The sequence below is a fragment of the Anguilla rostrata genome, chromosome 1, assembly GCF_018555375.3.
Source record: "Anguilla rostrata isolate EN2019 chromosome 1, ASM1855537v3, whole genome shotgun sequence".
Taxonomy (NCBI): Eukaryota; Metazoa; Chordata; class Actinopteri; order Anguilliformes; family Anguillidae; genus Anguilla; species Anguilla rostrata.
The window spans coordinates 44,994,451-45,020,360 of NC_057933.1; the positions used below are offsets into that span (position 1 = coordinate 44,994,451).

Genomic DNA, 25,910 nt, shown 5'->3' on the forward strand with positions numbered 1-25,910 from the left:
AGACTGCAAGCACAGCCTGGACTTCGTAGTGGCAGGTTTGAATCTGGCTGTCAGTAGCCTGCTATGACCACAGGCACCGGTGGAGGGCCAAGGGGTGGGAAACACCTTGCCTTGTCCTACCAGGAGCAAGATGGGTTTAAATTAGCTAGGGTGTTACCACTGTATTACTTCCTCAAAACTAAGCTGCCAGCTATTGTCAATGGCAGGCTGCCTCTCCCCTGTTCAGCCCAAGCCCTCTGGTATGTGTGCAACCTACAGACCATAATAGTCACTGGCATGCACTTAAGCTGCAGTGCTGCTTGCATGGGTGTGGTTGGCACAGCTCTGACAATTGCAGATTCAGGAGATTCCAGACTGGAGGAAGAAGACCGATACAATGACAGCCTGGACTGCTGTGGCCTCCATTTTGTCTCAGCACTGCTAACACTTCCTCTGGCACTCCATCAGTGCTTGCGCTGAATAAAACCAGAACAAAACTGCATTTCTTGTACTTTTTATTCCTTGGGTAGAATCCCAGTAACACTTGTAGTAGTATGAAAAGTTTTTACACTTTCGACACCGCAGCTGCTGTAAAGAAACGGGATGGATTACAAAATCTGAGACGCAGCTCCTAGTGCTGTGCTCCCAAATGAGATGTGCAACACAGAAAAGCCACAGCTCTTCCCACGGGATGTCCGTACTACACCCAACCCCGCAAGGGACTCTGGCAGGTTAAAGTGCACCAACCCTCCCAGTCTCCTCAGGGTTTTGGCAAAAATGATGATCCTATTTTCCTGAGGAACCCTGTGTATTTAAACATTCCTTAAATTACTGCCACTGGTAGACTGTGGCTACAGGCCACTCGGTCTGACAGGGCTGACACCGTGAGAAACACTCAATGACTGAAACCCGTGTTTTAATAGGCATTAATAACAGCATTGTGTCAACCGAGAAGTTAATTGAACCCTTACGGGCCCGCGTATCCATACCTTCTTGCCCAAGTGCACCATAAAATGCTCAATATTTAGGATTTTATGAAATATTCAAATTCAGTTAATTGACATCAAACTGTGCATTAGGCTACATTTCATTTTGCAGGTCTTACAGCACGCTGTTCCAAAATCAGTACATTTATGAGTAGATATGCTTTTATTTGCACTCCGTGAAGGAGGGACATTTAGACATCTTGTCTGCCAGTGAACACTAAAGACAATGTGAGGTGTGTAATGCTCATCTTCGGTCAGAATCACTATCTCACTAGCAACAGATAATCCTGAATGAACGAGACATTTATTTCTTCGATTCAACGCAATGACTTGCCACAGGCTCTTGATCAGCACCCTAAATTTAGGGTTTCTGTTAAATTTATTTAAAGCAAAATTCCTCCCAAACTGAGCGCCCCCATGTGATTCACACAGCTAAAACCATGTTCTTAATTTCTGCACTTCATAGCTGGATTTGTCACAAGAAATTGGGCCATCTATCCTTAAACTAAAGGATAACGTCCTTTTTTATTTTGAATTTTTGTGTGGAATTCCCCTTCAAAGATTGTTTGGAGTTTTACAAAACAGTTAAGACAGATGGAGTATGGTGCAATTACTTATTTGAATTTAGACACAGCCATAATTGAATACTTTGTTTATATTATATAATGAATTGGGTATTCCATAGCTCTGAAATTACATAAAATATATCCACTTTCAATAACAATTCACTCTAACGAACACTCCAGAAAAAATCTGGGGAAAGGCCAATCTGTTTTAAACAGTGGACAAATGTGTCAACCCAGACTTTACAATAGGCTTCAGTGGTCTAAGCAGAGATAAAGTTTAAAGTTGGTAGTCAACTAGCTTTTATGATCTACAGATAAATGTTTTAGATGACAATTGCTTCTTTCTAAGTTGTCAATTACAGCTGAGGGTAAATGCACATGAAAAAACAGGCATTCATACAGTGTACCAGTCACCTTTCAGCTTTTTCCACCGTAAAACTGTCAGCAAAATCTCTCAATGGTGAAGTAATAGGACCATGACGTGCAAATGGTAGAGAGGACACTGAAATTCGACATTATTACACCACCTCCTGGACTGCGTTTTGTGCATTAAGAACTATGTAAGCTCATTCCCCTGCAGTCATCTTATAATTACTTGTGCACGGTTATCGTCGGGGCTGTCAGCATATAAAGAGGAAATTTGCTGGGATTAAAACAGGAACCACATGCATATTACACAATGAAACTGAGAATGCTGATTAACAGATATGGAGCGTCTGCCCTTCCGACTACAACTGAATTTTACTCTGCTTTTTTTCGGAAAGACACTTTGTCTTTGGTTTCCTGCAGTTTCTCTGAAAACTTGTCCTTGGTTTCCTCCATCCTCCCTGAAATGCGCCCTTTGGTCTCCTCCATTCTGCCCGAGAAGAGCTCTCTGGTCTCCTCCATCTTCTCAGAGAACCTCTCTTTCGTTACTTCCATTTTTTCTGACAGACGTTCTCTGGTCTCCTCCATTTTGTCCTGGAGGTACTCCTTGACCGGGGGCGGAGTAGAGACGTAACCATGCTTACGGAGGTATTTCACCGTGAGCGATGTTCCACCCAGTGTCACGGTGTACCTGGCTGGGGTGGCAATCTTCACAAACACATGCACACACATAAAATCACACATCAGTCACTATGTTAATATGGAATACATTAAGTAACAATGACTTATTTAAATCAGTAATATTAGCACAATATCATTTTTATTTATAAACACAATAGTGTAATTTCCATTTAACTCCCTATCCCCCCCTCAGTCTGTTTAAAATGATTTTTGTTAGATGCTGGAGTCTAATTTAAATGGCCATTACAAGTTACAATAGCTTGACAACTACCGTACTCCCAAACTCTTTTTGGCTGGACCACAACAGCGGGGCCAGCCCTACTAACACGAAGGTCCGTGACTGAGTGATGAAGTCACACCATTGGTCGGCCGAGTTATGAAGTTACTGCAAATCACTCTTATTACCGTATCGAAAAAGCTAAAGTTTTGGTTGGCAGACCTTCATCTGTCTGTGTCTGAGGAAGGTCTGCCAAATGATGTCAGCATGTTTTAATGTAGTAATAAGATAGGTGTTATACTTAAAAGAAACCAGAGTGTGGGAGATATCATAGGTCCTGTAAGAAACATTAGATACATTTTAGCCATTACACTTACCTTATACATGGCATAGGCAGTCAGCGCATAGCCACTTTGAGAGTCCCTCAGCAAGCCAACAACTGTTTCGGGCAAACCGATAAACTCCAGAAATGGAACCACATTCACACCCCTTGCAAGGAAAAAAGAAATATGAAACACTGTTAAACAAAATACACACACAGATTGGCACGTACAATTGGAGCACCTCGCAGGAACAACTGACCAGTGGCATTAAAATATTGACAGCTTAATTTCTGCAGTTTCATCGAAATACTTCTTCTACCGACGTACACCAACTGTGTAGCCTACTGTATATTTGGGCAAAGTCTTGTGCAGGTGAACTAGTATGAAACTTGAGTGGTGGAATGTGATTTTTTGTAGTTTCACTATTGCAACTTGTTATCCACTTCATTAAAGCATATAACAGCTTTAAAATTCACAGTTGAGCTATTAATGGGTGTAATTTCCACAACATAAATTACACTCATTAATATATCATCCGTAATTTCGAAGCTGTTATGTGCTACAAGTAAGCCGCTAACAAGTTGCTACATTAAACCTACAACAAATGGTTGCATTCCACCACATTACAGTACATCACCACCGCCAGCATGAAAATTTGCTTGGATATAGCCTACAGAGTTAGCTACTTTGGTAGAAGTAGTTCTTGATGAAACAATTCAGAAATTAAGCACTGTGGATGATCATGAGTAACCATGGGGATTGCATTTGGAAATCTGTGATTTAACTGATACTTTTCCTTAGTTCTAACAATTAAATATTTGTTGTTGTTGTTTGGTTCCTTTCATTTTCAGCCAGCAGCCATACCACAGTCATGTATTTTTGTCAATCTGCTGAAGCTAAGAAGGACTAGGCTTGATCAATACTTCCATGGGAAATCCGGGAAAACTATGTTGCTCGAGGAAGAAATGGCAATTTAGGAGCACATCTACTAAATGAGATGCATTAGGAAATTTTTGGAGCTTTGAGGTCACACGGAGATGGACCTGCAATGTGCGTTTTTCAGGGTGAGCTGCAGCGAATATCTAGAAAACTTGCTGTATTTCAGCTAAACTATCCAGATGCTGAGATGCAGAGATACCTTCATTTTTGGATGAACTGCTCTTTTAAATCATTCATAACTGACATCATTCAATGCCTAAATTCAATTGAGAAGAACAATTGAAACCAAACCAAAGCTGTACATATTCAGAGAACCTGTCCGAGTAGCATACACCAGGGGTTGTCAAAAAAAGGCCGGTTTTGGGGGCTGGTTTTTGTTTTAGCCCAGCACCAACACACCTAATTCTACTTATCAAGGTCTTGATTGAAGACCACGATTAGTTAATTAGTTGTTAGTGCTGGGCTAAAACAAAAAACTGCACCTACACTGTCCCTTTTCAGATGAGATCGAACACCACTGGCCTAGACAGTTTAGTCGTTTCCATGCAGAAACTATTACCTTGACTCACCAGTTTTACAGAAATTCTAGGGCGAAGAAACCAATTGGCTACTTCTCTATCCACACAGAGTGGACCAAATGGTTCAGTGAAAGTAGTAATAAAACCACACAAACATGGTCATTACTTAAATCATATTAAAATGACTCAACAATAAAGACATGGGTGTCTACAGCAGTGGTATTCACTCTTGCCCATTGGAGAGCTGCAGAGTAGGCCCTTGTTGCCTACCCCTTCATTTCAGTAACCAAGTCATACCAAAGAAAACAGGTGAGATGTGTTAACTGTAATCAGCTGCCTTACTTGATCAGTAAACAGCTAATTAACAACAAAAACCTACACATGCTGCAGATCTCCAAAGGCAAGAATAAATTTGAATGATCCACACAAAGTTAATATAGTTAAACAACTGAAGTTCTTAAATTACGAGGCACTTAGCAAACAAATAAATGATTCAAAAATTGTGAAAAGGTCCATTTTCAGCATAGACCCAAGCGCTGGCAGCAATTTTGCAGGATGCTCTCATCCACATCTTCAGTACAAATCAAAACTTTGTGTGAAGAGGTGCAAGCCTGTGAGAAAGCAAGGATATTACTCACTTCATGGCACTGTAGTAGAATGCCCCAAACCATATGGAAGAAGTCAGGAGATGCACTGGGATCATCACTTTGCCGTACTGTTTGAAGGTCCTCTTGAACCTCTGGTAAAGGCCAATGGACTTGTCCTGGAGGGGATCGATCTCTGCAGGTTCCTCCGGGGGTTCTGCATGGGCCTGTGCTGATTCCGCTGCGTACTGTGAGCCTGTTTCGGCCTGGTTCTGAAGCGGGGCGGGTTGAGGCTCCTCCTCAGCCTTCGACTTGCCGGGTTTGGCAGTCCTCACTGCCACTGAGGTACTCACGCAGCGAAGGTGGGGAGCTGACCCCCCAGTGCACCGGACCCCCAAGGGCAGCCAGTGTGCACCAGGCCCCCGGAGCACACGGCGCAGGGTGCCCATCTGCCACATGGCTCTCTGGGACAGGAGACGAAGCATCTCCCCCTGTCACTTTGACCAGCAGTCCCTGTATGTGGTATCAACGCCAGCATTAAGGACATCAGGTAGGCTTCAGAAGTTAGGCTACTTCAGTCGATTTAATCGTAGAAGATGGTTCCTTCACCGGAGAAATTTTAATGCATAAACCACATCTTAATATTTAATAAAGAAAATGGAAAGCATTTAAAATGTGCGAAGACGAATGCCATGACTGTAAGCTAGGCAGAAATAAACTAAACATACAATGCTGAATATAGCGCTACTCCCTTCAACGGTGTAGTAGTGCCAGAAACTCCAAAGTCCTAAGCACACCTAAAGGCGCGAGATGGGTTCGCTTATGTATTTTGAGAAATGCACCGACATTAATATAAAACCGATTCGTCACTAATAAAAAAGCGAAGGAAGTTACCTCACCTGAAAGAACTTCTCAAATCCATAGACGTACAAGCTGAAAAAAGGTTTGAATTCACATGAGATGGAGGTTAATTTTAATAACGTTATATAGCTTGCTAGCTAACTTTCGATACAGACCAGCAGAATCAATGTGTATTAGTCTACAATGACAATATATTTGCAAACGTTAACCTCCAGAGACAAATATCTCTATGTCTCCAAATGATACGACAAAGCAACCATTCTTCATGTCAAATCAAACCATAAAGAATACAAGTTAGCTAGCGAGGTCACTAGTTCCAGCTAACGCCAAGGAGGTGGCTAACAGCTAGCTAGCTGGCGACTTCGGACAAACAGAGCATATATAGACTAGCTAGGTACACTTTCCACAACAACATTGTTTCCAGTTTTAGAAACAGTTCAGGCCCGATCCTGAACACTTGCCAAATTACCTAGCTAGCCATTTAGCTATCTATCCAGCTAATCTGATTTTGAGTAGCACATTTGTCGTCCATATCGCATTAGCATATCCAAAACACACCAAAAAGCATACATTCAATTGTAAAAAGTTGGGTCTTCTACGATGATAAAACATGTCAACTCCACTTGTAGGGTCACCATGCGTGTCCCTTCTGTCATTCAGATAACTGTATGGCTAAAATGAATTCACACCACATGGCATTTGGACGTCGATGGTAGTCTGGGAAATGTAGTGCACATTGTAGCACGCTGTTTAAAAGTTAACGCAAAGTACTCACCTTACAACTCCACTTCCCAGTGCTTACGTAGAAGTAGTTCTTTTTAATATGTTCGGGAAAACGGAGGGAACAGGAAGTACAATGAAATGTACTGTAATAAGATCATTGTACACGGAGCTGCGTAGTACATGACTATGCCTCTGAGGAAAAAAAATAGCTTCGTGTTGTAATTTCTTCGTCTGGTGCAGAGTGGGAACCTCAGATGAGATTTCACAGTCACCTTTTACATACATATGATATTTGAATGTAGACTGCACAGTGTAAATCTGACCTTGTAAATGTACAGCGCATATGCCTCTGAATGTATTGATGTAGGTTCGATAGATTTTGAATTAGTCTATGGATGGTTTTTATGAAGCCTTTGAAAATAGATACATTTTCACGATTATGTGTGTGCATTTTCAGAGAGAGTGTGCAGCCTGCTTTGACAATGTGGCGTAGTGGCTGCTGTGAATTTTGTATGTTTTCAGGCTCTTTTCACCAAATCCATCATACCGCGTTTGCTTAAAAAAAATTTTTTTTAAGTGTGTGCGTGTGTGTGTGCCAGCAGATGGCGCCTTCAGATTGAATATTTTTTTTAAATGGCGGTAGGGTTCCATCAAGTCCACTGTGGCAAGCCATTCATAAATTAATGGATATTAACGTGAACGCATTACAGAGGTTATTTTGATGGGCGGCGTTAGATGGATAAAAATTGAGGTAACCAACTGAGGGAGATATAAATTCCCTGTCTCCCAAATAACATAAAACCGAACAACAATACGATTCTATTTTAAATGTAGGCCTGTTTTTGTATTTTAAAATCATTTTATTTCTTTTTAACACATCTGATACATTCTCATGTGATAGTAGGCTACAGTGTCAGGCAACGAAGGCTTTTATCTCACAAAACAGATATTGTCTGTTTCTAAATGCCTTTAGGCAGTGGAACTGATTACAGTGTTGGGAAATTCAATTTGTGCAATACTTCAGTGTGATAGTTTTTAAAATCTGCACCCAGCAAAGCCCTGTGGATGACAGTGATAATCTGGTCCCTGTCAGCCCAGGAGCCTGGAAGCAATTAAAAACATAAAAATGACACAAATTCTAGTCCTGGCCCTGAGCCCTGCAGGTTCATGAGCTCTCCCTCTTGTCTGTTACTTCCTGTGAAATAACACCTTTAATTAAGCGATTAAGAAATTATAAAATCAAGAATGAAAATTCTGCTCAGTGCTCTACGCTAACATTTTTTTTTCCATCAGGAATGTAGTTTCCCCAGATTTCTCATGGAAGTACTCATCAAGCCAAATCTTTCTCAGCTCCAACAGATTGACAAAAATGCATGACAGGGCGGTATGGCTACTGGCTGAAAATAAATGGAACAAAGCAAAAAAAACATTTAATAATTATAACTAAGGACTAAGTATCAGTTGAATCACAATAAATAGCAAAATGGAGTCAGAATGAAATGTGAGTTTTGTTTTGGATGAAGTCTGGTACATACACCAGAATATGACACAATGCCATGTGTTCTTTTCAATAAGGCCATTGTATATACACCCTCCATCTGACATGATGTTGGACTTATTCTGATTGTACAGCATGGCCTTATATATCTCCATCACTGAGAGGAAATTCTGATGTCTGCAGTTGGCCAGAAGGTGCTACTATAATTTACATGACAAATTGCCTCATACAATTGCTGTGCTTAAAGATACATGGGAATGCATCATACACATGCGGCAGAAACTTTGAGAGAGGTCATATCCTTTCATCAACCTAGACAGTGAACAATGAATTAAACCGATGGAACACCCACCACTTGTGTGCCAAATTGTACATAGGGAGCACATATGGCATACATAAGAAATCTATTTATGCAGACACTCTCAGTACAATGGTAGAACACATCATCAGACGTACACAGAGTACGCCTACTATACTTTAATACGTCCAGAAGAAACTTAAACTAAGAATGACTTGTGTAGACTGCCTGAAGGAAAAAAAAAAAAGATCTCCAGACCTGCCAACAAAGAGTTCCAAAATGTAAGAACAATAATGGACGTCTGTCTCGAATTAGTCTTGCCAGCGTAGATTTTGCCAGGCTAAATTTGGCTCCAGAGGATTACACACATTGTCATCCTGTCCTAAATGCCCAGAAATGTAAGACCAAATGTAGACTAAGTGGTGGCATTATTTCTTGAATCAGGCATAGGGTTATGTAAATGATCAACCTGTAGAAAACGCATTTATCAAAGGCTCTTATTTCAGCAAATATTATATTAAACAGACCGAGAAGATAATAGCTAAAACATATTTTGGTATACAAAAATTGCTACAAAAAAGGAGCAGAATTTGAAACTGGAAAAGTGTTCAATTAAAATGATTGGCAGAACGGTCAGTCTGCTAGTTCCAATTTATGGTTTGAAAAAAGAAAATGAAACCCTGTTCAACAAGCAGGTTTGACCAAAATGTCAAACAAACCCTTGTTGAAATGCATTATACCGGTCTCTGCATCGTGTCGAGCGGTTCTTCGCCTCCGCACTGTGCGTTAACTTAAAAGCCTTTAACGCACAACTCGTCGTGGATTATAGTCTACCTGCAGAAAGAAGAGCCGCTCAGTGGGAGTTTGCATGACTAATAATTCACAGCCAAGCCAGTGGCTTTGATTAGCCGCACTGCAAGCACGAACACACTTGAAAGGCGCTCAATTCTTTTTTTATGGCTTTCATATGATCGGAGATTATGGCAATTCATTATATTGGAATGGGTCTGTCCGGTTTATGACGAACATTGAATCAAACCTCTCAGAATTCCTAACATTAGGCCTACTGTATATTTTCTTTTGGAGGACTTAAAACCCACTCTTGCGGAATACACTAGTCAAACCACTTGGGGGGCATTTTGAAACATTTTCAGCATTCTCGGCTGTTTTTAATATAATAGCATAATGGTTATAATATAACCATTATGCTCACACCACAGACAACATGTGATAGAATATTGCCCATTGGTCCAGTGTGTACTTACAACATATTTGGTGGCTTTAAAGCAGAAAAAAACATCTATCATGTTATTCATGTGCTCCAGATCCTGTGTGTTTATTGGCCGCCTCACATGTTTGCATTGAAATGAGAAGTCGTTTTGTCCCTGCAAAATAATATGTCCAGTCCAGTGAATAAGTATTGTAGAATAAGGACAGTGACACAAATATTGTTGTTTTGGCTCTGTACTACAGAACATTGGTTTTGAAATGAAACAATGATGTTAAAGTGCAGACTGTCAGCTTTGATTTGTGGGTATGCATCCATATGGGGTGATCAGTTGTAGGAATTGCAGCCATTTTTGTACATAGTCCCCCCATTTTGGGTGAGCAAAAGTAATTTGATTAACATAATCTGAAATAAAGTTGTCATATTTAGTATTTGGTTGCAAATCATTTGCAATCAAAGACTGCCTGAAGTCTGTGACCCAGAGACAACACCAAATGGTGGGTATCTTACCTGGTGATGTTCTGCCAGGCCTGTATTGCAACCATCTTCAGTTCTTGTTAATTTTGGGGGATTTTTGCATTCATTGTCTTCAGCAATCGAAAAGCATATTCAATTGGATTCTGGATGGGTGATTGACTTGACCAGTCAAGAACATTCCATGTTTGGTTCATAAAAATTCCTTGGCTGTTTTAGCAGTATTTTTGGGGTCATTGTCCTGCTGCAAGGTGAAGTCGGCCAGTGAGTTATGAAGTATTTTATCGGATCTGAGTAGATGTTTCTGTACACTTCTAAATTCATCCTGCTACTGCTGTCAGCAGTCACAACATCAGTGACCCAGTTCCAAAGTCTGCCATACATGCCAGGGCCATAACACTACCTCCATCATGTCTCACAGTTGAGGGAGTTGCTTTTTTTTTCTTTCTCTGCATTTTCCTATTTGCATCACTTTCAGGTTAATACTGGTCTCATCTGTCAATAATACTTTGTTCCTTAACTCTACAGTTTAAAAATGTACTTATTTAACAAACTAACCAGGCCATCCTGTTCTTGAGGCTTGCCAGTGGTTTGCATCTTGCACTGAACCCTCTGAGGTTATACTGGAGTAGTCTTCTCTTTACAGTAGTCTTTTTGCCTTTGTCTCGGATCGATTTTTAAAATTATTTTTCAGCCTCTTGATGGCCAGCGTTACTGGCATCAGTCCTCATGTTGAGAGACAACAGCAACTGACTCCAAATGCAAAGAATTCCACAGAAGGAACTCTAGACCTTTCATTAGCTTTCTTGTGTCTGAACTAATTATGTGAAGACACACAGCTGGCCAAGAGCCAGCTGAGCAGCCAATTGTCCAATCACTTTTGCTCCCCTGAAATGGGGGAACTATGTATAAGGGCTGTAATTCCAACACGGATCACCTGATCTAACTGTAAATACCCTCAAATTAAATAACTGTCTGCATTTCAACAGCATATTCACTGTTTTATTTTGAATCCAGTGTATTGGATTACAGTGCCAAAACGACAAAAATGCTGTCACTGTCCAAATTCTTCTGCACTCCACTGCACTGTACATTCACCATGCGCGTGCTGTATTGCCACATGTCTCAGCTCAGTAAAAGCCTTTTTAATGGTTACACTCCCTCACTATTCTCTGAAATCATCATTGGTTTGTGATTTATTTTATCTCTGACCGTATTGAGATTGCTGTTGCACCTGGGTTTTCCACTGCATGTTATTGGCTCCAAAGTTACAAATAGCACTGCTTCTGAAAACCAATCAGTGTTGACAAATTCAATCAGAAGTCATTCAAAACGTTGTTTTTACTACTGAATTGACGCTCGAGAGACACTGAAGGTGTGGTCTTTGCTGAGTTCCTTCAATGGGGGATCAAGCAGTTGCCGGAGGGCAGACCCTGTGACCTTCCTATCCAGCCAGACTCTTCATCCAATGGTAGGGAATGGTCTGGCAATGCTGAGTTACCAGTGGGAGAGATGTACCGTGTGAGCGTATTTCACCTTTGAATCCCAAACAGGTTGCCTGGGCTGAAATGTATCCTGAACTAGCAACACACATCTCCTTCAGGGTTATTTATTGCTGGGTCTGTTGTGGAACAACACTTATCACAGAAAAAAAGCCTGTCAGAATTTTAAATTCTCTGGCAGGTGCCCACGAGTCACTTTCTCAGGATAATCAATGGTATTTATCCTCAGTTAAACTTTATGGTCATGTGGAAATGACTCTACAAGTTTGATTTGTGAGAACTGAAAATAGATATGGGCAAAGAAGATAATTTAAGATATGTCATGTTAAAATATAGGAAAATTGTTAAGAAGTGAACACATTTTGTGGATTGAAATGGACTGAAGACATTTTTCTTAAAAAAAAAAAAAAAGAATTCATTAATGATTCTGTACTAGAATAAGTCCTTCATATTCATCATAATGAAGACCATCACAATACACTATCACAAATCTGACCATAGAGACCTCATAAGCACTGAGATAAACATTTTTAGGGTCTTAACTGGACTGTACTCAGCAGAATAGGAGTTGCATGGTTTACTTCATCATCCCTATGGCTAGAATGGTTTTCTGGTTGATCATTCTTGTAGAAACCCTCACAAATCCCCCCATATCCCTATTCAACTCTCAGTGTGCTGGAATCAAGTGAGGAAAAAAACAATAGGCGGTTGTGCAGGTTTTTCTGCAAATAACATTAGAAAAAAATCATTCCAGTGATTGCTCAGTTTGCCTCATACAAACAACACAATTTTGTCCAAAAGTGTTTTGTGTGTGTGTGTGTGTGTGTGTGTTTGTGTGTGTGCATAGGCGTAGATTTCTGGGGGGATGCAGGGGATACGTCCCCCTCAATATTCAGAACACGTGTATTTGTCCGCCCCAATAAAAACATGAAAGAAGCATTTCCACCATAAATTGATACAGAAAAGGCACAAAATTGGTGCATAAAAATTAACCAGAATGCAGGAAATGAAGTGTTTGACGCTGAAAATTTCCTGGGAGAGGACCCCCACACCCCCCACTTAATGTGTCCCCCCCAATGTTCAAACTAAACCTACGCCACTGTTTGTGTGTGTGTGTGTGTGTGTGTGTGATTCTTGAAAAAAATCTGAGAATGGAGGGGTATGTGGGGGAGCTAATGGCTACATTTATGAGATTCTCAGACAGGATACTTGAGCTATCTGTTATTGTTATAAATGCATGAATGTTTGACAAGATACCTGAGATGAGGCTGTGGCACTGGGAGGAGGGAGCTAGGGAATTGCAGGTTTAAAAAAAGAAACCAGGAATGTCTTTGGGCCCTAATTTGAAAAGACCCTATAAGGAGTGAAAATTAGATATGAAAAGATGTTATGAGCATGACAAAATGACGCATGGCAGCCTCTGTTGCCGCTGTTTTTATTTCTGATGAAACTATCCCTGTTGGAAATGCAATTCAAATTCTCATCCCAGCTGTTAGTGAGTACATGCGTGAAAATTATATATTTGCGCCATTATATGTTAATATTAAAAGCTAGACCTGATGACACATACAATCTGCCGCTCAGCGTCCATGCTTTGTTCAATTTGAGTTAATGTCTTTCAAGTGTGCAATTAGCAAAACTAGACTGGAGCGAATGTTGTTTTTTGAACATTTTCTATTATTTTGATAGCTCCATTAGCACCGCAAAGTGTGGCTGCACAAACATTACCTTAAAATATTTGGGATGCAGCTCAATAAGACTTTTCCTCTGGCAGGGTCATTTAAAACAAAATCCATTCAGATCATGTATTCCGGCTTCATGACTTCAAAGCAATACGAAATTTAATTTGCATTCCTGAAGGACATTTTTCGAATAGAAACCGTTTGTTCCAATAATATTACCTTTATTTTATTTCAACTCTGTCTAAGAGAAGTATCATGAGATCAACGTACCAAAGTTTCTGTAGGACTTTGTCCTTTTCTTTTTCCTGAAACATTACCTAAACCCCAATTGTTAATGCACCAAAGAAGATACTAAATGGATAGCGCGTATTGTGATGAACACCTTCAGGGTTCATGTACGACAATCAGACTTCAGGTTAAGTGAATTAACACTGCACTGAGAACATGCTGTTGCTTGATGGTACTAAAGATTTGCAGCTCTGGTCTGATTGGTCTGTCAATAGCCTTGATCCCTTTCATTGCTAACTTGTGAATGGCATGATACTCGGTATTTAAATATTGCACTTTTAAATCCTCGTAATTAAGTTTGAGGGGGTGAAGGGTAAAATCAACAGAGCTGATTTCACCCTTTAAAAACACTTCCCTTAAAAGACTTCCCTTACAAAAAAGAAGTTTATAAAAGTATGCTTTAAACACACTTTTTAATTAACTAAATCCCAGGTAGTGTATTTAAAGTGTACTTTCATTTAACTTTTGAGAAGGAAATGGGTTTTAAAAAGCCTGCCTATTTAGAAAACAAAGTTGAGGAGTAGTTAATACTTTAAGTATAATTAAAATGGGTCAATTTAGTTTTATCAAGAAATTAAAATATACCTAAAATAAATGTGATATGCTTAAGTTTATATATATAAATACTACTTTTTCATAAGGGTTGTCTTGGAAATTGAAGTCCAAATGGATTTTGGATCTGAGTGATTTGCCAGTTGAAAAAGTTTTATCTCTGTTTAACAGGGATCAGCAGTATTTGAGACTCATTTATCTGAAATACCGTCTGTGTTTGCATTCATATGTAATATGGGTTGCTCACTTTTTGTGGGGTTAATAATCCTGTGTCACCTGCAAAACAACTTTTTTTCTTTCACCATTTTTGTAACATAATACATTTTCTCATGTATTTGCCCATCCAAAAATATTAAACAGAAATTAGATGGAAACAAATTCCACCCCTTTTTTTCCTGCATTTTTTCACAATTTGGTTTCAGACCAGATGGAATAGAAAAACTGTATGGATCTGCACTGAGAGCATCCAAAGCGTCTAGCTGAGGAGTGCTAGAAGGTGTTAGAAGGTGCCGTTATCTGCAATGAGAGAAATCTTTGTCTGAAGACCATAGATGTCTTAACCTTTTATTTCTATATTTTTTTCTTGTGTTTACTGCTAATACCTCTATTACAGTTATAAACAGTAACACACCATGTCAGACACCTCTTGATAACTTAAAACCTTCAGAGATGTAGTCATTAATTATTTTACATTGTGGATTCTGGTACAGCACACCTACCCATTTTAGGACCAGCATTCATCTTTGCTCAGTGGAACATCTGAAATGAATCAAAATTGGGTCAATAAAGTTCTCACTATGCCTACTTAGTCCAGCTTGGGGATGAGAGGATGGATTTATTGTTTGGATAACTGGGTAATGTTATATCTGACACTAACAGAACTCTTATGTTAATAAATCAAAGTACTTTTATGTTCCAATGAAACATAAAATTAATAAAATGAGGATATTTATAAAATCTCTAAAACCATGAATGCTATCATAAACTTTTACTTTTGTACTTTTATATTTACTTTTATATTTATTTTTCTTTAATGATATTTTTATCAGAGTACCTTGTTTTGTTTGTATTTCCATTAGAGCATGAAAACCGTTAATTGCTTTTTCTATATATAAATAAATATATATATTAAATAATTATTTATGCCAACTTGAAAAGGCTTTTGTATTTTATGGTTTTTGCTTCTGTCATATGATATATGTGCACATATGTTCTTTTGTAGATTTTCATTGATATTAAGATTATTTTAAGCTTCTAGACTTCAAAGTGAGTCCTGAAGTAGCCTACTGCATTATCCTTTTTACTTCAGCAGAACCTACTTTGTTCCAGTGTAGAAAATGTCCTAATTTCCCAATTTTTTTTTTTTTTTGGTCTGCCAATTTATTCCCCTTATCGACTGATGAACTCTACATGAGTTTCTGTATCATATATGTTTGGTCTGATTGGGAAGGTTTTTCCAACTTCTTCTAACCCCCAAGAGGTTCATGTGGTAAAGGGACTCATTAATACAGCTGGCTGTATCCTAAAGCCATAGTGTGACAGATTAACCTGAGCATGGGTCATGCCACTAATCAACCAGGAGTCCACAGTGGCAGAAAACAACTGGCTTCTTCTCGTTGCTGCTGCGCCATGGCCTCCCAAAAACATGCAAGATACCTACACATCACTGATTGTACTCCAATTGGACTCGCTTTCCTGGCCAATAGTGTGGAAAATACTGACTGGCTCTCTGATGAGTCCAGTGTGAGTAAAGGAATGCAAAAGCAAACCTCTCACACTCTTTGAGGCCAGATTTATGAGGCAAATTGTTGCTGCAAAAAACCATTCACCATTTTGCACTCTACTGTGGACACCCAGACTACCACATTAACAGATGACTTACTAAGACTGGTCAAAATTATGCAAAGAAATTACAGACACCCTTACTGTACAAGTAGCAGGGAACCATGAGAAAAAGAAAACTTAAAGTTACAAATCAGGAAATATAGGTAATGATCAATGAGGTACAGCATAGCCATGATTGAAGCTTTTAAATTCATAAAGGGGATCAACAAAGTGAACTACAAGAGATTCTTCAGGTTGAGTTCTGTTAGTAGAATGAGGGGACATAAATAGAAATTAGCAAAAGATAAATTCGGTATAGACATTAGGAAGAAATTTTTCACGCAGAGTAGTCAACGTGTGGAATAGCCTGTCAGGTCACGTAGTAGAGGCAGAAACTCTGGGGATTTTCAAGACTAGGCCTGATATGGTGTTAGATACTATCTAGTCTGTAGGTAATCAGAGCACTAATTTAGTCAGGAAAATGGCGAGCATTGTTGGGCTGAATGGCCTGTTTCTGTCATTATGTTATTACAGCACAGGAATACAACCATGGAGACAGAGCAATTTGTAATGACATAAGCAAAACAAAACAAATAGTAGATAATGTGAAGAAAAGATGGGATGATGTAAGGTGGTGCACAAATTAGGTAAACAAGGTGATAGTCCACCAGAAGAAGGAATACTGAAAAAATAAGAATAAAAATAACTGATCCCTGCACACTTTTTCTTCCCTTGTATTTATGTGTCATTTTTAATTGCACAGCTCCATGAACTTCAGGTTGATAGAGAAATAAAAACTGAAAGTATGTCCTTGTATGTAAATGCTGTACTATTCCATATTCATTATTGAGGCAACCTGGAATCAGCACCCGCAACTTTTTTTATTAGTAAAAAACTTTATTTTAATTATTATTATCAACCTCATTACATTACTGATAAGTAATTCATTTTTCATTTGAAATGTGTTTGCTTATGGATGATTGTAGTTATTGACAATTTTCGTAGTTTTGGTTAAAGGAAAAAAAATTGTTTACGAATCAGGACCTATTCTCTATGAACAAAATGGCAGTTCATGAGCACACGCATTCCCACGAAAACATTGGGAGGCAGGGGAATGGCAACGATTTCTGAGTGGCCGATTCCTGAGCTTTGCGAGATACATTTGTGAAATTGTGATTTCTTTGTGTGAAACACTCCAAAAAACAGGGATGCAAGATGTTTGCATCTTGGAGATATTGGCTTGCACATAGCATTTTTCAAGGACAGGATTATCACAAGCACAGTATCTGTTGACAGTAATCTGTATTTCAAAATCAGTCCAATAGCTGAAATGGAATCAAGCAGATGAGTGCAATCATAAAACATAACATAACACAACACAATAATAAGAACATGCTTCAATCAAAGCACCCCTACCCTTGCTTTTACCAAGTTTGAAGAGATTAAGCATCTTAAGTCTTTTGTCATAACTTTTATATTTCACACCAGGAACCAATTTGGTTTCCCTTGTTTGAACCTTTTCCAAAGCCTCTAAATTTTTCTTGTAGTATGGTGTCCAGAACGGTGCACAATACACTAAGTGTGGTCTGGCAAATGTATTGTATAAGATAAGTATAACTTCCTTGGATTTATGCTCAATACTTTTGGCGATATTTCCCAGGATCCTGTTGGGATTTTTTAGTGCTACCTGAAAGGCTTTGATTAACTACTTCTCTTTTTCAAAATGAGCACTTTCCAATTTTGTTCCTCCAATAACGTTGTCCTGTCTTATGTTTTAATTTCCCACATGCAGAACTTTATATTTAGCTGTATTTATTTTTATTTGCCTGGTTTCCGCCCACTTTTGGATTCTGTTTAAATCTTCCTTGATTACCTCAGTATATTCCTAACTGTTAGGTGAACCTCCCAATTTCAATCATATGCAGATTTAACTAATGTGCTGTCCCTGTCGAGGTGATTAATATAAATGAGGAAGAGCAGTGGTCCCAGCACTGAACCCTGTGGAACTCCACTTCCCTCAGATAAGATCCCTCCTACTACTACTCTTTGTGTTCTGCCCTGTAGCCAGTTCCGAACCCACTTTGAAATACCTCCTATAATTCCTACTGTGTAAATGTATGTAGCCCCGCTACAATCAAAACACTTGGTAGCTTCTTAAAAGAATGCCAGAAGATGTCAGGCATGACCTTCCCTTGCTTAATCAATGCTGGCTATCCCTTAGGATGCTCTTATTTTCAAGAAATAATTATAACTTGTCTCTAGTCTGTTGTCTCTCTTGTCTCTAGATTCCAGTATTGTGCATGTGATGCAAGTTAAACGGACAGGCCTGTAGTTCCTGGATCAGAGTGGTCCCCTTTCTTATATTATTGGTATTATATTGCCTTTAAAATCATCTGGTATTTCTCCAGTTTCTATAGACTGTCTAAAAATATCTGTCAGTGTTTTGAAGATGATATCACCTAACTCTTTGAGTACCCTTGGGTATAAACCATCAGAGCCCACTACCTACATTGACTTTAGTTTATGTGATTTTTATAGTACTTCTTTATCCCCTATCTCAATATCTGCTAAGGCATTCTGAGTACTGAATATGCCTTCCTGCCTTTTAGTAACTTTCTCACTGGTAAGACTCTCAACAAAGCAACTATTTAAGGCATCAGCAATATACTCATTCTTATGAAGCAATGCTCTTTCTTTATTCTCACTGACTCCTCCTTAATTTTACTTATCCTTCTACAGTATTGAAGGATTTAGGATTACTTTGTGAATCTTGGGCGATTTGCCTTTCAATACGCATATTACAGCAGTATTACTCTCCATACTCTCTCTTTTATCCATCTTATAAAGTTTATTCTTTTTCCTCAAACTTTTCATCGACTGGGAAGACTTCTTTTTCAACTTGGTTTTATTAACCTTCGTAATTAATTTGCATTGTGCATCACGAATAGCCCTTTTGATCCTGCCCCTCTTTTCTCTCTGCTCCAAAATGTATTAATTTTTCCTTCTCGGCACAAGCAACAAGAATGCCTCACTCGCAAGGGGAAGGCAGCTGTTGGTGGCCCTGAAGTTACCCTGCAATTGCAAGCTGCAAAATTTCATGAGAAACCGTTTTGATTTAAAAAAATAATAAAAAAAACTTTTCTGTCAGTGGAAGTACTTGTATAACACTCCCCTGACAGAGCCTCAGATTGTGCTGTACAGCCCCTAGGGCCGTCCACGAGACCTCCTTTTGTGACCTGGCATAGCAATGCTAAATGATGTTATTGAGTCAGTTCCATGAATGTTCCCACAGACATTACGCTTTAGCCCTAAGGTTTGCTACAAGAGAGAGGCTCCAGAATTCAGAAGCAGGCAGTGCAATTTTCTGGCATTGCATGCAATGCAGGGTGACTTTAAAAAGTGAATCACGATTTTAATTGGATAAGGCTTCCGGAAAATGGACTTAACTTCTCTTCATGAACCCAACGGCAGCGGCCATACCCCTCTGGAGCCTTCTGGTGGCAAGCAGATGAAGTTGAGAGGGGTTGGGCTTATTTAGTACTTGTATTTTGGGAAAAGCAGATTTCCGCTGGAAGTGTTTGTAAACTGGTGGGTGGGAACACGTTCTGCACTCAAACAATGGAAATGTCCTTCAGATTAGCTGCCAAACCGATTGGTAAAGATCCCGTGCAATTTACAAGAAATAATGAACTTGGGTATTTATGGTCAAAATATGCTCACCTATTCATCCCTAGTGCTATTTGCAATTCCTTGCATTCCTGCAGCCAAGATTTTTTAGGTTATTGCAAAAGGTAACATGTGAGTGATGCATTTGTGAGTGAATTGATGTATTTATTGAGCTGAGTTTATGGATTCATGGAAATATTATGGATCTAGAAAAATAAATGCATGTAAATAAATATAATAAGTATGGATTTAATTTTAGGTCTGAAAAGGCAAATTCTGTATGAGTCAATGAGGGACATATTTACAGTTTTGTAGTAACTTCATCCTGATTTGGGCTCTTTCATATCAGGCCAGGAAAAATTAAAATATGTCTGTCTCAGCTGGTGGAGTTCACGCGGATCACAAAAATAAACCAGTTTAATCCTTTAGAAAACAACTGTGCCCTGCTGAGCCCTTTCATTAGAGTACAGTTAAGTCACCCTTAAAGAGTCACTCGAGGCAAGGCTATGAAATTGTGTAGCCCTCAGTGTAAAGACTGAGCGAAAGTGTGTCTCCTGTTTAACTGATGGATTATCCAGTTAATACTTGGAAACAGTCGCATATCTGCCTTCCATCAGCTATGATGACAATTTCTTACATTATGAGAATCCACAGCAATTTGGAGATTTAATCCAAATATAAAATCTTCAAGCAAAGTAAGCAATAAAGGTAGAAAGGGGAGAACTAATGTAAACAGGACTTGTTTTATTGGTATTTGGTATTTGTATGGATTCTAATTATAGACCTCATGGTTAAGGCGATGGGTACTGCCATCATGCCATGCTGATCTTTTAAACAGTCTTCAGACCATTTAATCATTCAAGCCTCAAACCGATCCAGGCACTTAATCCATATCTTTAGAATAGTGTTCCTGTCAATGCCCAAGGCCAGACAAACCTGGATTAAGTGAAGCCTAGAACCAATTCAAACACAAAGATTGTTGGGTCCTTATCTATTTTCCTTGAGACTAGCATTGATTCCAAGCTGCTGCAACGTCACAAACAATTCTGCAAACCCTGTATGTCATCCTTATGTGTTGCACTCTGTGGTTCGGTACTTGAAGACATGCATGCCTATGACTTTTTTTTATAATTAACTATTTTATGTGGTATGGGAATGACCACCATTAGGAATGCAGAGAAATAGTGAATGCAATACTACATGATCTGCATTTCACTTGCTTCTATTCACTGAGACCTTAATACAGAGACTCTGCTGGTGGTATCAATCCCGGGAACTATGTGTTAGACATTCCTACTGGCTGCTCAGTCCCTAACATGCTTAGCATGCCTATGTGGTAATCATCCTCTGGGAACAGTTCTAATGTCAGCAAATTTTTTGAATGTTTCAGAAAACTGTTGGAAATACACATGGTACACAATATCCAGTGCAAATGCATTTTTTGGGTAACATACTCCATCATGTATGCATTTTAATTGAAAGACCAAGTTGTCATGGTTTTGGCTGATGCCACCATTTCTTTTCCTTCTGCGCCTTTTCTTTAGTTATTACGGCCATTGGTTTTTTCATGCGCCTTTTCTTCAGTTATTACGGCCATTGAGTTGATTGAATTATACACGTGCAAATTTCTTTTTACAATTTGCACCTGTTGGCGTTCTATTTAAACCCCAAGCAAGCTGATAAGCTTTGCTTCAGTGTCATTTATGTTGCACGAGAGCCGGTATTCTGACAAGCGAGGTAAAGGTAAAGGTAAAGGTAAAGGTAAAGGTAAAGGTAAAGGTAAAGGTAAAGGTTTGAGTTGCGATATTGGATTGTTGTGGCTATAAAATTAGCACAACAGTCTTTAGCTTTTTTAGTTGTTGGCAACAAGTTAGTGCCACAATCTAAGCTCAGTATTCTTTCTTTAGGGTGTTACTTTTTCAGCCTCGGTTCGAGGTCTGTTTTCTTTGAGTTGCCCCGTTTTCTTCTCCGGCAGTTTTGTTTTATTTTCATACTCCTTAAGCTTTAGTTTTTTTTTTACCCAGTACGTGGGTTGTGTAGAGCTTTTCTTTGGGATACTCTCCCTAAGGAGTATTGTTTTCCTTTCCCTTATTTTTCCGCTGTCCTTTGTGGCTATTTTACCTCTGGTGAATAGCTTAAAGAACCCCCTGTTCAGTCGCGGTTGGTCTCCCAAAACCCCCACTCCCTCACACAAGTATTGCAGTGATAAATTATTGAGCCTTGTTTCAGATGTTGGCAGATCATATGAATGTTGATCTGAAGTTTTATATTTTCTCAGATGAAAAAAGTATGCAAATCCAAAAAACTTTATTCAAAGGAAAGTAAAAAATGTTGGATTTCTCTTTAATGACTCAGTGCCTTCAGAGAAGCTTATTCAGTTGAAAAAATACTTTCACAGTCAAGAGCCATTATAATCTGAGTTTAGCCCAGTTATGTTTGGTTATGATCAAAATTATTAAATTTAACTGGCTAAGATTAAATTCAAGAACCAATTTGAGAAAGGAAAGCTGTACTAAGATATTTTGTCAGGACTTTGTACAGTTCAGTCTATGATTGCATGTTCTCAAGAGTGACACATCTGTCTGGTTCAAAATGTTGTACAGAGAAAAATATATAAGGGAATGTCGTTCCATAAGAACCAGAACTAAGAAAGTGTACAGCACAAACCCACAGTACAGCACCATCGAATCCCACCATATACGTATATACACTAAGCTTTTAGAAACAGGATATACTAATTCATATAAGACATACAATAAATGACCAAAAGTATCTGGACACCCCTTTGTCTAGGGCTGTTGTTCGTGGTTTGGTCTAAGCCCCTTAGTTCCAATGATGGGAAATCTTAATGCTAGAGCATACAATCACATTCTAGACAATTATTTGCTTTGCCAACATTTTGGTGAAAGCCCTTTCCTACTTCAGCATGACAGAGCCCCTAGGCACACTGCAAGGTTCATATAGAGATGGTTTTGTCAAGAGCAGTGTGGAACAACTTGACTGGCCTGCACAGAGACCCTGACCTCAACCCCATCCAGCAGCTTTGGGATCAATTGGAAAGCCAAATGTGAGCCAGGCCTAATCGTCCAATCAGTGCTCAACGTCACTAATGTTCTTCAGGCTGAATCAAAGCAAATCCAGGCATCAATGCTCCAACATGTAGTATAAAGCCTTTCCAGAAAAGTGGAGGTTGTTATAGCAGCAAAGGGTGGACCAACTCTATATTAATGCCCATAATTTTGGATGAGATGTTGGATGTCAGGTGTCTACATACTTTTGGCCATGTAGTGTATATGTCTATATATATATATATCCATCTAATGTTTGGGAATGTACAGTCTAGGCTACACTTAGATGACGTATAGGAGTACTTATTACAGAAGAGTATGATGAGAAATACCTCACGAATGATGTATTAACAGCACATCAATAATACAATAATACTACTGCTACTAATAATAATTTGCCTAATTTATCCTACTTACCCATGCTAAAGCTTGCCAACTAAATGAACCATTACAATAATGGTCATAAGGTTAGACTGGTAAGGTTTTAAAATGCTAGAGCTCTCTAACTTCATTGGGCAACAGCTAAACCACTGAAGCAACCACAGGATCTGTTTACTAAAATGTATGTTCTAGTTTTAGATTTGTAATCAAGCAATTCATATGTAGTTTAAGCGCAGATACTCAGCTTTTATTAAAGGGTATTTTTTAATATAAATTTTGGTTTCACCATGTAGAAATAACAGTACTTATATATACGGGTGTTTTTGATTAGTCAGGTGTGTTCAGTTGCTTCCCTGCAAGTACAAGAGAGCTTTCAGTTCCTAGTCTTGATTCAAGGCTTTTGATTTCCTTTGGAGTCTGTTATTGGCATTTATCGGCATGAGGACCAGAGTTGTGCCAATGAAAGCCATTATGAAGCTGAGAAGGGCCTAGTAGACCAGGGAAGACCTCTACAGTTGAGGACCAAAATAAGTCTAATTTTAGAAATGTTAACAAACAAAATTGAAAATAGCAGGACTGGACCAATTTCTTTATGTGCATCTCAAAACTAAGGCTCAGATCAGAAATACACCTGGAAGCTTCTTTCTGGCAGCATGTTTCATGTTAGGAATATGGGAGCTGATATTAAGGAGAATATCCTGAGATACCCGTTTTGGACCTTTTTGTGAGTCCATGGAGCAAGGTGGACCTAAGTGCAGAGAATCACATGAGACGGGGGATAAAGGAACAGGTCACTTTAAATAAGAAGAATCAAAATAAACAGGAGGGAACACAAAATACTAAACACTAACACTGTAAGAAAACAAATCGTACAGGGAAACCACAACAGAAGAACCAGAGAGACAGGCTAGGACTCCATAACAATGAAAGGCAGCTAACCAGAGAAAACATGGGCAAGACTAGGATGAGGGACCAACAGATCTTTGGTGTGGAGGAACTGTGACACTTTTGGCTTTATCTCTATTGAGCTGAAAGAAATTTTGACCATTAATATCGTTGAGACAGTCAACACATAACCTACTTCTATCACTGGAAGTAATGATTTGGTAAAGCTGTGATCATCAGCATAAATAAGAAAAGAGATATTATGGTTCAGAATAATATAGCCAGGCAGAAGTATATTGACAGAGAGCAGAATAGGTCCCTGTATTGACCCTTGAGGGACCCCAAAATGAATTTGATCAGAGTAAGCCATAAAATTACCTATAGCCACCAAAAACGGTTTACTCATAAGAACGAAAACCAATTGACAGTAGTGCCAGACACCCCTGCCCAGCATCTAAGGCAGCATCTACATTCATAAGAAGGTCTGCGGTCACTTTAAGTAGTGCAGCTTCTGTGCTGTGCAACAAATGAAAGCCTAAGTTGAATGTGTAAAAAAGGTTTTTATTTGACATAAAATTATTAACATTTCAAGCCTGGACATTTCATGATCGGACAAATAAAATAACATGTTTTTGTCATCCAAGACACTTGTATTGTGTCAAAAAATGAAAGTAATTAAACTTATTTTCTGTCGAATCTCAGGAGAATAACTGCTTAGATTCCACCTTCTCCCAAATGTTTAAGGGGAATGGTGACTTTAAGATTGCCCAGTAATTATTTACTGTAAGACACAGGCATCCAAATTAACTTTCTTCAGAAGACCCTGAACTATTTCACTATTTAAACTACGAAGGAACTGGTTGTGTAGAGAACTGTCAATGGTTAAAACTGTTATTGTCAAAGCATGCAGTTCCCAGAACCTCCTTAAGGAGCCAAGTTGGAATAATATCTGCAGGGCTTGTGGACAATTTCATGTGAGCCACTATCTCAGAGATCCTCTGCTGATATGGGCTCAGAGTAATTTAACTGCAGTGTTCAGGCATCTAGCCTCTAGGCATCTAAATGTAGCAGGGGAATACTGCATATGTATGACAGATGAATGCAGTTTTTTTTAAAGCTGTCATTTTGAGCCACAGTTTATTCAGTTTGCAAGTGATTGGCCTGGTTGCCATCTGCATCACATCCATTGTTAAATTCCCCTACCATACAGCATGTTGAATCTGACAGCTGCAAATAGTAGTATCCTCAATTTTTGGTGTTTCATTAGTATGTATAGTATGTATGCAGCCTGATGTATCTTTGTGGTTGTTTTCAATGGAATAAAAATAGCGTAGCAGCTTTTGCTTAATTATGCACTGCAAGAAATGGCTCAGAACTGATATATTATACAAGACAATCTGTGCCTCTTGATACAGAATAGCAAATTTATCAGATGAAGAAAATAGGCTATTACAGAGATCAGAGATCCAGTCTGCAATGAGAAACAGTATCTGGCTACAGGCACACAGACCATAATCACTGCCAAAGATCAAAGCCTTAACACTTTCAAGCTGTGATCTCCAGAGCTGGTATCAGCATGTAGGATGTATCATGGATTTGAAGATAGCAGAATGCCAACAAGACATGTGAGGAAATAAATAAATAACTTATCAGCCATCAACATTTGCATGTACATTTTCAAGGTAAGTAGCTAATTAAAATTTTATGAATGCCGACTGTGGCTGGTAGCTGCGCAATGTATAACTGGCGATTGTGATGCCCAATGTACAAAAGGGTTTGGTCAATTAGGGGTCCAAAATTCATCGCTCTCCTGCAACCCCT

The 25,910-nt window shown here is 39.0% G+C and overlaps 2 protein-coding genes across 2 annotated transcripts in view; one reads left to right on the plus strand and one right to left on the minus strand.

The window, feature by feature from the left end:
• Positions 1 to 477: 477 nt before the first annotated feature.
• fam210ab (family with sequence similarity 210 member Ab) lies at positions 478 to 5,644 on the minus strand. Its single transcript, XM_064308839.1, has 3 exons — positions 5,214 to 5,644; positions 3,173 to 3,284; positions 478 to 2,605 (listed from the first exon to the last, which is right to left on the minus strand). The coding sequence occupies exons 1-3, from the start codon at positions 5,642 to 5,644 to the stop codon at positions 2,273 to 2,275; spliced, it is 876 nt and encodes a 291-aa protein (XP_064164909.1). The 3' UTR covers positions 478 to 2,272.
• The window catches only part of LOC135239829 (melanocortin receptor 5-like), a 40,247-nt gene continuing 19,910 nt past the window's right edge, over positions 5,574 to 25,910 (plus strand). The window contains exon 1 of the mRNA XM_064308810.1: positions 5,574 to 5,709. The gene's annotated coding sequence lies outside the window, so the exon portion shown is untranslated. The remainder of the gene's footprint in view (positions 5,710 to 25,910) is intronic.